This window comes from Mauremys mutica, chromosome 2, assembly GCF_020497125.1.
Source record: "Mauremys mutica isolate MM-2020 ecotype Southern chromosome 2, ASM2049712v1, whole genome shotgun sequence".
NCBI classification, from domain to species: domain Eukaryota; kingdom Metazoa; phylum Chordata; order Testudines; family Geoemydidae; genus Mauremys; species Mauremys mutica.
The window spans coordinates 275,047,863-275,062,357 of NC_059073.1; the positions used below are offsets into that span (position 1 = coordinate 275,047,863).

Here is a 14,495-nt window from a genome sequence, read left to right on the forward strand (position 1 = left end):
CTTCTCATGAGTGATGTACCTGAATACTTGGATGCTAATATCTAAACTGTATTCTTAAATGTATGCACCTACATTTGGGTTATTGCTGATAATGTACTCTATGTATCATATGACTTTTAAAAACAAACTCTGTATTTATGGATAATCTAAGCACTATACACAGATGTACAGACACTCTTTTCTCAACCTATGTATTACATAATTTTTTTTTACATGAGCTGGATTTTCTTTTGGAGGATAGTGCTAGATGTCAGCTATATGTGAATGAGCGGGTGGAACAACCTGTGTTCTCAAGAATATTAAATGACAGTTTGTACCAGCATAGTTCTTAAAAAGATGCCAAACTTTTGATGAGGTAAAGGCACTACAGTCTGTTAAAGGTTAACAGATCCTTGGTGGTTACATGGCCACTTCAGGGAGAGTATAAAAGGAAGGGGAAGCTGGCTTTAAGGGTAAGACGGCGTTCTCTTTTTTCCTAGCTGGCTGAAATAGGGAAAGCCTGTGGGGAAAATGTTGCCCAGTATTTCAGTTTATTTGCTATTGTGTTGAAGAGAATAAAACAATCGTTGAGGAAAGGGCTTTAAAAAGACTAATACTTGAAGCTTTATTTCCCTTCCTTGGGTGGTGAAACCACCCACAAGCTTGAAGGACTCATAAAGGAGATACAATTAATGCAAGATTATCATAGGCTGGTAAGTGGGGAAAATATGCATTGTGTTCTCTTTGTGGTCTGTGCTGCTGTTGTGTCGCTTTTGTTGCTTATCAACATTTTTGATAGCATAGATGACTTCTTAGGCTCTGTGCTCATTGTTTTCACCATAGATGAGGTTGAAGTGACCTAGAGTCACTGCTGGACTACTATGATATGTTGCTCATGTGGCCTGCAATCTGGTTCTGTACTTCATAGATTCCAAGGCCAGAAGGGACCATTGTGCTACTCTAATCTGACCTCCTGTATAACACAACCATAGAACTTCCCCAAAATAATTCCTAGAGCAAATCTTTTAGAAAAACATCCACTGTTGATTTAAAAATTGTTAGTGATGGAGAATCCATCACAACCCTGGGTAAATTGTTCCAGTGGTTAACTAACCGCTCTGTTAAAAATTTATGCCTTATTTCCAGTCTGAATTTGCCTAGCTTCAACTTTCAGCCATTGAATCACATTATACTTTTTCTCTTCTAGACTGAAGAACCCACTATCAAATATGTATTCCCATAGAGGTACCGTATATACTCGTTCACAAGCCGAATTTGTTTAGTAAAAAAGGGAAGCACCAGAGAAGGGGGTTGGCTTATGAATGGGTATAGAGAGGGAGAGGTGGGACACAACTCCTCCCCCAACAGAGGGAGCAAGGAGAGGTGGCAGAGCCAGAAGGGAAGAGGTAGGGCCAGAGTCTCTCCACTTCTGGCCCCACTGATGTCCCCCCAGCCTTCAAAGGAGCTGCAGCTCTGGGGCTGGCAGGCTGCAGCCGTGCTGTTTGGCAACTCCAGCCAGGCCAGAGACATCCTCCCCTGGCCCTCCCCAGATAAGGTGGGAAGGGATGGGATGGGGAGAGTGGGGGGGTCCCGGGCTAGGGGTGGGATCATGTGGGGGGTGGTCACAGGGGTTACTCCCCTGACTCCCAGCTTCTACCCCCCCAAAAAAAATTCCCCACCAGTTGCTGTCCCGGCCCATCAGGGTAAGCAGCTGGCATGCTGGGACACTTTGTTTACTTAGGTTTACCTCCGTGCCTGCAGACACTCAAGGTAAACAAACCATCTCGGCCCCTCAGCAGCTTATCCTGATGGCCCATCTTACCCATGTTGGAGCGGGGGGTCGGCTTATAAATGAACTGGCTTATGATCGAGTATATACGGCACTTACACTGTGGTCAAGTCACCACTTAGCCTTCTCTTTGTTAAACTAAGTAGACTGAGCACCTTGAGTCTACCACATGTTTTCTAATCCTTTAATTATTCTCATGGCTCTTCTCTGAACCTTCTCCAATTTATCAACATCGTTCTTGAATTGTGGGCCCCAGAGCTGGAAACAGAATACCAGCTGTGGTCTCACTAGTGCCAAATTCAGAGGTAAAATAACATCTCTTCTCCTACTTGAGATTCCCTGTTTATGCATCCAAGGACTATATTAGCCTTTTTGTCCACAGCATCACACTGGGATTTCATGTTCAGCTGATTATCCACCACAATCCCCAAATCTTTTTCATAGTCACTACTTCCCAGGACAGAGCCCCCATCTTTTAAGCATGGCCTACATTCTTTGTTCCTAGATGTATACACTTAGCCACATCACACAAGCAAACAATATGCGTTTTAAACAAACATCCAGATTGCTCTGTATCAGTAACCTGGTCTAGTCATTATTTACTACTCCCCCAATTTTGTGTCATCTGCTAACTTAAAATCATCACTGATGATGATTTTATGTTTTCTTCCAGGTCTTTGATGAAAATATTAAATAGAATAGAGGTGGATCCCACCAGAGAAACATCCATTCAATGATGATTCCCATTTACAGTTACATTTGGAGACCTATCAGTTAGTTAGCTTTTAATCCATTTAATGTGTGGCATATTAATTTTATATCATTCTAGTTTTTTAATAAAAGTGTCTAAACTTTTCCTTTCTTGTCTTTGTTTTTAAGAAAGGAGATCTATAATAAACCCAATAGAATTAAATTTTGGGAGGCTCTGCCTCACTTTGTGACCTGATCTGGTTAGAACGGATCGTTTTTGTCAGAACCCGGGAAGAGCAATGTGTTTCTCACAAAGAGATTAAAATTCACAGTCTCTGCACTCAGGAGCTGCAGAGCTTGAAAAGTCCTTTCCAATACTCTTTTGCTGAGTCTATCCATAGAATGATCTTGAGTATGTTGACGTAATGGGGAACAAAATATTTGGCAATAAACTAGAGGAAGAGAGAGGTTGGAACCAGTGCAGTGACAGGCCCTATGGATTCTGCCCTTTAGCTAGTTGAGAAGCAAGAGTTTTCCCTGAGCAGAGAGTGTAATCTGTATCACAGGCTTCATTTCTTCTTGTAGAGCGTGCCAGAGAAACCAGCTGGGAGAGGAGAAGGGGATCATGCTTGGCTCAGCTGTAGTGATTGCCTCTATCAGAAGGGTTTATAAAAATGATGAACGGTTCAAATCCACAGAACAAGTGATTTTTGAGAGAGGACCACCAAACCCATCAAGGGGGGAGAATCTTGCTGTTTCTTTTCACTTGCTGAATTCTGGGTACAAGAAGCCCTTGTGCATGCATGATTTGGTCTGGTGCTCTGAACTTCACACTGTGGGTTGTACTTCCTTTAATCAGCTTTGATTGATCTGATCTGCCATAGGCTCATTACTTGTGAACATAAACTCTTTTGGCACTCACTGTTGTAAATCACTGAGAAGTTAACTCTTTTTATGTTGTTAATACACAAAGTCTTTATATTGTGTTAGTTCAGGTTGCTGTACGCATAGCATACCTATCACAAACCCTGAAAAGAAAGGACTGAAAAATTATTTCTTCACACAACGCAGTCAACCGTGGAACTCTTTTCCAGAGGATGATGTGACTATAAGGATTCAAAAAAGAGAGAGGTCCATCAATGACTATTAGCCAGGATGGTCAGGGATAGTGTCTCTAGCCTCTGTTTGCCAGAAGCTGGAATGAGTGACAGGGGATGGATCACTTGATGATTACCTGTTCTGTTCATTTCCTCTGGGGCACCTGGCATTGGCTACTGTCAGAAAAGAGGATACTGGGCTAGTACCAGTATGGAACCAGTATGGCTGTTCTTATATCCTCCAAAAATGAACACCTATCTATCCACGTATTTATATGGCCCTTATTGCTGTTGTGTCAGAGCACTTCACAATCATTAATGGCTTGTAGCCTTACAAATGCTGCAGTGACATAGGGAATTGACATCATAGGGCGCTGGAACAAACCATCCCAATGTGCAGAAAGAATAGCAAATATGGCAGGTGACCAGCTTGGCTTAACAGTGAAATCTTCTAAATGCAAAAAGGATCCTTAGAACAAGTGGAAACTTGGACAGATGACTAGGGAGGAGTTTAAAAATATTGCTTGAGCATGTAGGGGTGAAAGCACAATTGGAGTTGCAGCTAGCAAGGGATGTGAAGGGTAACAAGAAGGGTTTCTATAGGTATGTTGGCAACAAGAAGATGGTCATGGAAAGTGTGGGATGCTTACTGACTGAGGGAGGCAACCTAGTGACAGATGATATGGAAAAAGCTGAAGTACTGAATGCTTTTTTTGCCTCGGGCTTGATAGACAAGGTCGGCTCCCAGACTGCTGCACTAGGCAGTACAGTATGGGGAGGTGGTGAGCGGTCCTCAGAGGTGGAAGAACAGGGTAAGGACTATTTAGAAAAGCTGGACATTCACAAGTCCATGGGGCTGGATAGAATGCATCCGAGGGTGCTGAGGGAGTTGGCTGATGTGATTGCAGAGCCATTGGCCATTATCTTTGAAAATTGTGGCAATCAAGGGAGGTCCTGAATGACTGGAAAAAGGCAAATATAGTGCCCATCTTTTAAAAAGGGAAGAAGGAGAATCTGGGGACCCATTAGCCTCACTTCAGTCCCTGGAAAAATCATGGAGCAGGTCCTCAAGGAATCTATTTTGAAGCACTTGGAGGAGAGGAAGGTGATCAGGAACAGTCAGCATGGATTCACCAAGGGCAAGTCATGCCTGACCAACCTGATTGCCTTCTATGATGAGATAACTGGCTCTGTGGATATGAGGAAAGCGGTGGACGTAATATACCTTGACTTTAGCAAAGCTTTTGATACGGTCTCCCACAGTATTCTTGCCAGAAAGTTAAAGAAGTATGGATTGGATGAATAGACTATAAAGTGGATAGAAAGATGGCTAGATCATCAGGCTCAACGGGTAGTGATCAACAGCTCCTCAATGTCTAGTTGGCAGCTGGTATCAAGCAAAGTGCCCCACGGGTCGATCCTGGTGCCAGTTTTGTTCAACATCTTCATTTATGATTAATTTATGAGGGATGGACTGCACCCTCAGAAAGTTCAGGGATGACACAAAGCTGGGGGGAGAGGTAAATATACTGGAGATTAGGGATAGGGTCGAGAGTGAACTACACAAATTGGGAGGATGAGGCCAAAAGAAATCTGATGAGGTTCAACAAGGACAAGTGCAGAGTCCTGCACTTAGGATGGAAGAATCTCATGCACTGCTACAGGCTGGGGACCAACTGGATAAGTGACAGTTCTGCAGAAAAGGACCCGGTGATTACAGTGGATGAGAAGCTGGATATGAGTCAGCAGTGTGCCCTTGTTGCCAAGAAGGCTAATGGTATATTGGGGCTGCAATAGTAGGAGCATTGCAAGCAGATCGAGGGAAGTGATTATTCCCCTCTATTCAGCACTGGTGAGGCTACACCTGGAGTATTGCGTCCAGTTTTGCCCCCCCCCACTACAGAAAGGATGTGAACAAATTGGAGAGAGTCCAGCAGAGGGCAATGAAAAGGGTTGGGGGCTGGGGCACATGACTTATGGGGAGAGGCTGAGGGAACTGGGCTTATTTAGTCTGCAGAAGAGAAGAGTGAGGGGGGATTTGATAGCAGCCTTCAGCTACCTGAAGGGGAGTTCTAAAAAGGATGGAGCTAGGCTGTTCTCAGTGGTGGCAGATGGCATAACAAGGAGCAATGGTCTCAAGTTGCAGTGGGGGAGATCTAGGTTGGATATTAGGAAAAACTATTTCACTAGGAGGGTGATGAAGCACTGGAATGGGTTACCTAGGGAAGTGTGGAATCTCCATCTTTAGAGGTTTTTAAGGTCAGCCTTGACAAAGCCGTGGCTCGGATGATTTAGTTGTGGTTGGTCCTGCTTTGAGCAGGGGTTGGTCTAGATGACCTCCTGAGGTCTCTTCCAACCCTAATCTTCTATGATTCTATGAATTACTATTCCTTTTTTACAGATGGGCAAATGAGGCACAGTGCAGATTAAGTGACTTTCCCCAGGTCGCACAGGGAAGCCTGTAGTTAAGCTAGGAATTGAACCCTCTCCTAGGCCCAGTCCTCTCTCCACTAATAGACTGTCCTTCTTACCTGCTTTGCCTCCACCTGGACACATGTGCCTCACCACTGGGGCTGTATCTATAGTAGAAGGAAAGGTGTACTTTTAACACATTAAGTAACAAACAATGTTAAAATCCTAGTGTAGGCAAGGCAGCTGTAGTTTAACGCACAGGGTGTACTTCAACATGCTCACCCACTAGGATTTTACCACATTAATTAACATATGTTTAAAAGACCCATACTTTTTGTCTTGTGAGGACAAAGCTTATAGGTGAACTCCAGATATCAGACACAAACCTTAATTTTGCTTAGTAGGAATGACAGAAGTCCCTAATCGCCTCCCTCCATGCTCATCAGACTTCTTCATCTTCTCTGTACAGTACTGGAAAATTGTACTTATGCATAGGTGGAGACGGAGCTAGACCAGTGATGGGCAACCTGCTGCATGGGCTGCAGGGATGTGCTGGCCACTGCTTCCTGCAGCTCCCATTGGCCAGGAACGGTGAACGGTGTCCACTGGGAGCTGTGGGTGGCCGTGCCTGCTGATAGTCAATGTAAACAAACTGTCTCGCGGCCCCCCCAGAGAATTACCCTGATGGGCCGCGTGCGGCCCGTGGGCCACAGGTTGCCCACCACTGGCCTAGACCAACATGGACCTTTTCAGCCAGTTCAGGAGTGGGTCTCCTTAGCCAGCTGAATAGCTTCATGGTGATCTTGGTTTTAAATTGCTTCTGTATTTCATTAGGGCTTGGGGTAACTGCATCAACTTTTCATGTGTTTGGCTGGAAGTTAGGTGTGGGGAGGAATTGTTCTGCTGGAAAATGAAATGTATTTTTGATCCTGTCATGCATGAACTGAATGAAGTGTCTGCTGGATATAATGCCTCTTCACTCTTCGAGAGTGACTTATTACCATCATTAGTATTAGTAGGTAGATGATATTTAAAATGAAACATTATGCTTCTTAATGTTACAGCAAATAACAACAAAAATAAATTAGCAGTTAAATTAGCATATTGACTGGCTGGGTGAAGTATGTCTAGCATTCAACTCTGGTAATGAATAATTTGAAATATCACATGTCTCAAGGCAGCTTGAAGGTTTTTTGTAGATTTTTTTACAGTAATCAAGGTTGGGTATGGGTTGTCCTACCCTGGGTTTATTCATTTTCACTTCAAGGCACTGGCTTTCAGGGTTAATTGAATCAGATGCCTCATTCTAATCAGCATCTAATAGTCAACTCTTATTAAAAGAGAATGTAAAGCAGTATATAATCAGTTTTCCCCTGTGCTCTTTATGGAAAATAGATTGATAATGCAAAATAGATCAAGCAAAATTAGAGTGCATTTGAATCATATATTCATACTGATGGGGCTTTGCTGTTTCAATTTTTCACTCTTAACATGCTCACTTTGTTGATCATAATTTAGACCTTCTCTGGGCCTTTCCACTTTTTAAAAAATACCGATATGTTAGAACCTGACTCAGTACCTCACTGTACAATCACCATTCTGTTATGAATGGATCCACTTGCTGGGTCCCACCATGCTTCCAAGTCAATAGGGTAGAGTCTAGTCACTGTTTGTAGCTCTGGGTGTATGGGGCATGTTTCAATGACTCAGATCTCTTGTCTGTCACCCTTTTTGGGATGTGGGGTGCTGATGCGCTAGGCCCAGAAATCAACATCTGAGAATTCCTGAATACCCCACCCCAATCATGTACATACGTCTCAGAGCTCCACCGAGGCTGTGGGCACTACAGGCTTTTAGTTTAACCCCTTCAAGGATAACGTGAGAAGAAGGCAAGGACCCCTTAGCAAAGGAATTCCTTAACCAGAGAAAATTTACTCTTAGAGCACTCAAGCCCTGAGATGCACCCTCCCCTAGTCTCATCTCAACTCTTCTGAGAGTCCCAGGCTTATCATTGTTTCAGGCTGGGCAGAAACCCATCCTGCTCCTTCTCTCCTGGAAGTCCTTCTTATGTGCACTGATGGTTGGCTCCCTGCACAGAGCAGAACTTTGCTGTTAAGTAGGCCCCTCTCCACTCATCCTCACTCCGTGTGCCCTTATGTAGAAAATCAATTATTCCACAGGGGCTGGTAGTTGAGAGACAGTTGATGGCTCTAGATTGATGAAGGGTGAAACATGTTTCCTGGGGAGAGCATCTGTCTAGAATTCATCACAACCGGTTTGCCTTGGGCAAGTTAAGAATCCATCCATGTATGTGTGGAAAGTGCTATATGCATTTTCATTCCATTTCTCCAGCCTACAGGAGATACCAGATTTAGCAGCATAGTTGAGCAGGGGTGTGTGTGTGTGAGAGATCATTGCATAAGCTTTCCCTCACCAATCCTCTCAAACCCTTTCCCTTTCAAGGAAGAGACTCAGGATTTCACCTACACTAAGGCTTTCACTCACTCTAATTTAGAGCAGCTGACTCCAGGTATCTCCCTATGATCAAAGAAATGTAGTAGTAATATCTGCACTTCCTCTGCATCTGGAGAGGCAGGCAGAATTGAGAATAGAGGAAATTTGCTTCAATTGTTAGACCATGTGCTGAGAGTTACATGCCCTGTTCTGGTGTTGACTCACTGTGTGGCATTGGGCAAGTCAATTTAATCTCCAGGACTCCATGTGCCCATCTGTGCATCTGAGGCAATACCTGCCTCTCAGAAGGTATGTTGTGAAGCGTAGTGTTTGTCAAGAGATTTGAGATCTGTGTGGAAGGAATGACCTAAGTTCAGAGCATAGTATATTTTGAGTGCATCCCATCCCAATTCTTTATCTAGTTGTCAGGTTTGATTGTCAGGAGATGGAATAATTAGTGCACTGAAGGTCTGGACTAAGAAAAACTGGGGCCCTCGGCACAGCATGATGCCTCTACAGTGAGACTCTCCACCTGCACTGTGGCCCTCACTTGGAGTGAGCGTGGTAGGGACAGCATCATGGAGACCCCTTTTCTCCTTCCAGGAGCAGCATCAGGGGCCCTTTCAAAAGGGAAGCAACAGGGATAGTAGCAAGACTCCCACTACTGAGAGTAGTGAAGTCAGCCGTAGGGGAAGGTAGGGAAGAGTACTTAACCCAGCCATCAGTAGCTATCTGCATGAATGGGTGGGCTGGGACTGCTTTGCAACCAAATACAGAGTCCTCTGTTTGGGGTTGATGGCAGAAGCCCTCAGAACAGTGAGTCTGGGAGTTAACACCCCACTGAAATAAGAATTGGGCAGTTCACTTCTCTCACAGCTATTGTTCCAGGCTGTCTGCAAACTGAGGCAACGAGGCAGGCATTGCTACATTGCCTCCCTCATCCCCATTATCAAGGTTTTCTCTGCACCATAATCTTACATTTATGTTTTTAAACGACAGCTGGTAGCAGGGGCAGCTCTAGACATTTCGCCGCCCCAAGCACCAGCGGACCCTCTGCAGGCATGCCGCCGAAGGCTGCCTGCCTGCCGCCCTCCCGGCGACCGGCAGAGCGCCCCCCGCGGCATGCCGCCCCAAGCACGCGCTTGGCGTGCTGAGGCCTGGAGCCGCCCCTGGCTGGTAGTCTGATATAATCACATTACCAGGAGTGGGGCCATAGGCATGGCCTTACGCTGTCAATGCCTAAATCCAGCCCTCCTACATTCCACCCCTTACTGTTCCCTTACCTTCTGAAAGCAATGTTTGCCTGATTATCAGCTTCAGCTTACGTCAAATAGAGTATATTGAAAGGACTTCTGAATTCCATGTTACACTATCCACTAGGGCTCTGTGCTGGTCTCACCATACTCTAATTTGTGATGAGGAGAATATGAGGCTGAGGAGAGGAGAATATGAGGCTCTTCATTATTGTCAGAAACAAGGAAGATACAATCATTTGTAGAGCAAGGAGGGGGAGAAGTGGGCCGAATGCTATTCTGGAAGTGAGAGGAGCTTTCTGACAAACCTGTTTTCATGTTCTTGATTTTCTGTACTGACCCATTTAGAAACCTAAGGTCAACCAAATGTCTGCATCTCACTGAGGATTTAATAGCCTAAGAAGTCTGTACTCTACCAATTATCCACAGTTCAAAAACTGTACTGATTTTACCTTTCCGTTGTGTTTTTAGGCTGCCTGTTTGAGGATGACCTTTGCCAACCTTTTGAGATCTGCATAAATGGTAAGTCTGAGTGATGTGTTTTGTTGACCTGTCTGTCCTCTATATAGTTACATATACAGTCAACTTAATAAGCAAAATCTAAGTTATGAGTAAAGTATTTTATATCAGACTGCTGATAAGTAGTTGTTAGGGTGAGTTAAATGGAGTTTTTATTCCTCTTGGCTTTAGACAACATCATTACTAACAAAATTTCCTGGAAATAATTAGAAATAAAGTTAGATACATTTAAATAAAAATATCTTAACTTTTAAAACTGTGACAGTCTAGCTTGAAAGTAGCAGTTCCATCAATTGGAGTTTTACCTTTTTAGATTATAATGTTAAGCAATCATCACCCTTGTTTTTTCAAGACAAGTTCCTTTATTATCTCATAAGAAAAAGGAGGGCTTGAAAGGAATCTTTCTCCCTCTGTTCAGGATGCTACCATTTTTTTTCTGAATGTACTGCTTCCTTGTCCTTTTGCTTGAGCTAACTAACCCTACAGCTGCATTAAGCAGCTTCCTTCTCCTCTCCCTCCTACCTTCCCTGCAGTGAGACAAGAAAACAGACACAACACTGAGTGGGTGGCTGCAGATCAAAGTCCACTAGAGTGGCAAAAGCAACCACTTTGGTCTCATTCCAGGGTTGTTAATGTGCTGTATGAAATCACTGCTGTCCTGAGGGACCAGTATCTTTACAGGGCTGCCTCTAACTATTTTTATGACTGCAAAATACAAAGTACAATACATAGATTCATAGCTTAATTACAAAGTATAATACAAAGGATTTTTGTCTTCATGAATGTGTGGCACAAAATACAGTGAGTGGACTCCTGTTTGTTTTAAGCATTCAGGCAGAACAGTCAATACTGTTGTCTTTTTAATATAGCACAGTTTGTAGGCCCTGATACAGAAACAGATTTAAGCATGTGTCTAACTTTAAGCACGAGTACTCCCATTGAAGTCAATGGGGACTGCTCATGTTCTTGAAATTAAGGTATGTGCTTAAGTACTTTGCTGAATCAGGTCCTTTAAACAAATAGTGAAGGGAATAAGAGAGAGATGAAAAATAAGATAAAATAAATACAGAGAAAGTAAAGATGCGTAAGTTCCCCAACTTCCCCTCAAGGTTAATTCTTTAGTAAACTTCCTAGTTTACCTGGTCTTTTGTGGCTATTAAAATAATCTGAAAAAGAACACTTCATGTGGTCAGATTTGTGTGTCTGATTCAGAGTATAGCTCCACAGTTGTGTACAGTGTTGGATTTTCAAGCATATCATACACTTTTTGTGAAATGACTAGATGGGGATATTTAAATGAGTATTACCCTTAATTGGGCAGTGAGATTGTACACTGTTATATCCAGCAAAGAGAGTCCACCACACTCAAGAGATTCATGCAAAAAGGGACACAGTTTTAACTGCATACATCTCATTATTTTTAAAAAATTGCAGTAAAATTGCAAATGTGTATGTATCTATAATGTCTTATTATCTTTCTGTGCCCAGTTTAGTGATCTATGGTGAGATTTTGAATAGCATTAACTTTAGCCGCATTAAAGTCAATGGGAGTTTTACCTTTGTTTTCAGTGGGAGCAGAGTTAGGCCAACTGTGCTCTTTTGAAAATCCTATTCTTATTTTTCCCTAACCAAAGTTGATAAAAGTAGGTCAGTGACGATTAAGCACCTCAGTCACTGGCATTCACCAGTGGATGATTTTAATTTAAAAAATGTGCAGGGATACCATCAGGTTTTTTACAACTACTGCAATGTATTTCATGCGTTTGCCCTAATCTGGGTGAATATTCTCTAAATTATAAGTGCGTCTATATGACAAATAAAAAGCCATTATTGCTGACAAATTCATAAAACAACCTTAGTAGCAATATTTTTGAGGGATCTACACAGATGTTTTCAACTCATGTGCCCTTGTCTTCATCAAATTAATAAACAGTATTAACAGAATTGTGCTGATGTCATCAATAATGCTCACGGAGAAGTAAATAAAGTACATTGGAATCAAAGCACAAAAAAAGGCAAAGAAAGTCAAACTTATTTTTAAAACATAAGGAAAATCATCAAAGTTTTTAATAGAGCAGGAACAAAATCATTAAGGAAATTAATGTTATTTTCAAGGATCTGAAGAGGATGGATATTGAAAGATTCAAGTAAAACAGGAATTGGGGAAATGAAAAATAAAATATACCAGGCAATGCCTCTTTTTGTATTTAACAGAAAACATGAGGACTTCTTACTTTTGAGCATTACCCTCTCCCCCAAGCTGTTTTTTGTATAACTGTGTCTTTGAAATTCTCCAGATATTCCTGATGTCTGCAGGGCAAAGGTACCCTGAGAGCTGTGGGATTTAAATTTTTCAAAAGAAAACAACTTGGTTAGTTTTTTCTAAAAATTAAATTGGGATAAACATTGGAATAAACATTCCCCTGGATTAAAGAAAAGGAGAATTAAAAATATCTTTGTATAGTTAAAATAATAAGTGGATCACAGGTCCTAGTGTAAGGAGCTGAGAGGAGAGTGGTTCATTCATCACATCATATACATCTGTTAGGCCATATGTCACCATTCAGTGCAGGAACTGCTGTATATTTGTCTGTGCAGCAATCAGTGTTATATCATATATAGGGCCCTACCAAATTCACGGCCATGAAAAATGTGTTACGAACTGTGAAATCTGGTCTCCCCCCATGAAATCTGAGGGAGACCAGAGTTAAACAATACAGATTTCATGGGGGAGACCAGAGTTAAACAATACAGATTTCATGGGGGAGACCAGTGTTTCTCAAATTGGGAGTCCTGACCCAAAAGGGAGTTGCAGAGGGGTGTCACAGGGTTATCGTAGGGGGTTTGCAGTATTGCCACCCTTACTTCTGTGCTGACTTCCGAGCTGGGCGGACGGACAGTGGTGGGTGCTGACTGCGGGCCAAGCTCCGCAGGTAGCAGTACAGAAGTCAGGGTGGCAATATCATACCATGTCATCCTTACTTCTGCGCTGCTGCTGGCCATGGCTCTGCTTTCAGAGCTGGGCTCCTGGCCTGCAGCTGCTGGTCTCCAGCTGCCCAGCTCTGAAGGCAGTGCTGCCACCAGCAGCAGTGCAGAAGTAAGGGTACCAGTACAGCAACCCCCACATACAATAACCCTGCAACCCCCCAACTCCTTTTTGGGTCAGGACCCCTACAATTACAACACCGTGAAATTTCAGATTCAAATAGCTGAAATCATGAAATTTACATTTTAAAAAATCCTATGACCATGAAATTGACTAAAATAGACCGTGAATTTGGTAGGGCCCTAATAATTTATAAAGGCCTTGTTTGGCCTCAGTGCTGCGTTCTCATTTCCATTTGCTTAGTTACTCCTGCAGCACTCAAGCTATATTAATTTTCTTCCATAAATCTTCTATCAGTTTTCCTGAACTGCACTTACTCAACAAGTGGTTAAAAAGGAGTGTATTATTATATGTTTGCCTTAGTGATATCAGGATTAGCCAAGGAAGAAAGAGTGTGCTTTCTGGATTTTTCATTGAGAGAGGCAGGATTTGGGGTGTAAAGATTTAGATGCCATTTGATTTTACATCCTTCAAGTCAGTTCAATGACTGTTTCTTTATCTGTAGAATGGGGGATAGGATACTTACCACCTCCATAAAGGGCTTTGAGATCTAGGGATAAAAACTCTGTGTAAGAGCTAGGTGGTATTATTTCTAGGCATTAATAGAAAAGTGAAGAACATTACTTGGAATTCTATAAAGTTGAAGAATGGATGTTCCCACATAAGCATCTGAGTTGTTACATGAAGAAAGAAGCAGATGGATAAACATTTTGAGACTAACAGGAGTTGGAGTATGCGCAGTAAATGAAGAGCAAGGCAAATAAGATCAGGAATTGGGGGTAGGAGAGAGTAGGGCATATGTGTGCATGTTAGACACAGAGTGAATGAAGCTTCAGGAAGGAGTTTTCAGAAGAATTCTGAAAGCAAATGGCATATAGTCTGTTCAGAACACTTCCTGTAGCTGTATATTTAAGGTTCTTCTAATCTCAGTTTTTTGACTGAATATTTGGAAAATGTCATGTTCTATTTTGCATCGTACATGATAAGTAAAGCAGTTTATGCAAAACATCAGCTTGCTGCTGCTGTGCAGCTATCAAATTACAAGATTTAAAGCAATATTTTAGATGCTGATAGAAAACAGCAACCAAGCATGTCCTGTCCTTTCTTATAAAATAACACTGTGCTGTATACTGGTGTTGAGATAAACAGCAGAGGGTGTAGACAAGGCTGTTAGTTTGAAAATAGGGCTTTTCTGT

At 42.5% G+C, this 14,495-nt stretch overlaps 1 protein-coding gene across 1 annotated transcript in view; it reads left to right on the plus strand.

The window, feature by feature from the left end:
• The window catches only part of PTPRN2 (protein tyrosine phosphatase receptor type N2), a 954,782-nt gene that overhangs the window by 115,484 nt on the left and 824,803 nt on the right, over positions 1-14,495 (plus strand). Inside the window, exon 2 of the mRNA XM_045004717.1 lies at positions 10,146-10,196. Coding sequence (XP_044860652.1) covers positions 10,146-10,196 — 51 coding nt within the window. The remainder of the gene's footprint in view (positions 1-10,145; positions 10,197-14,495) is intronic.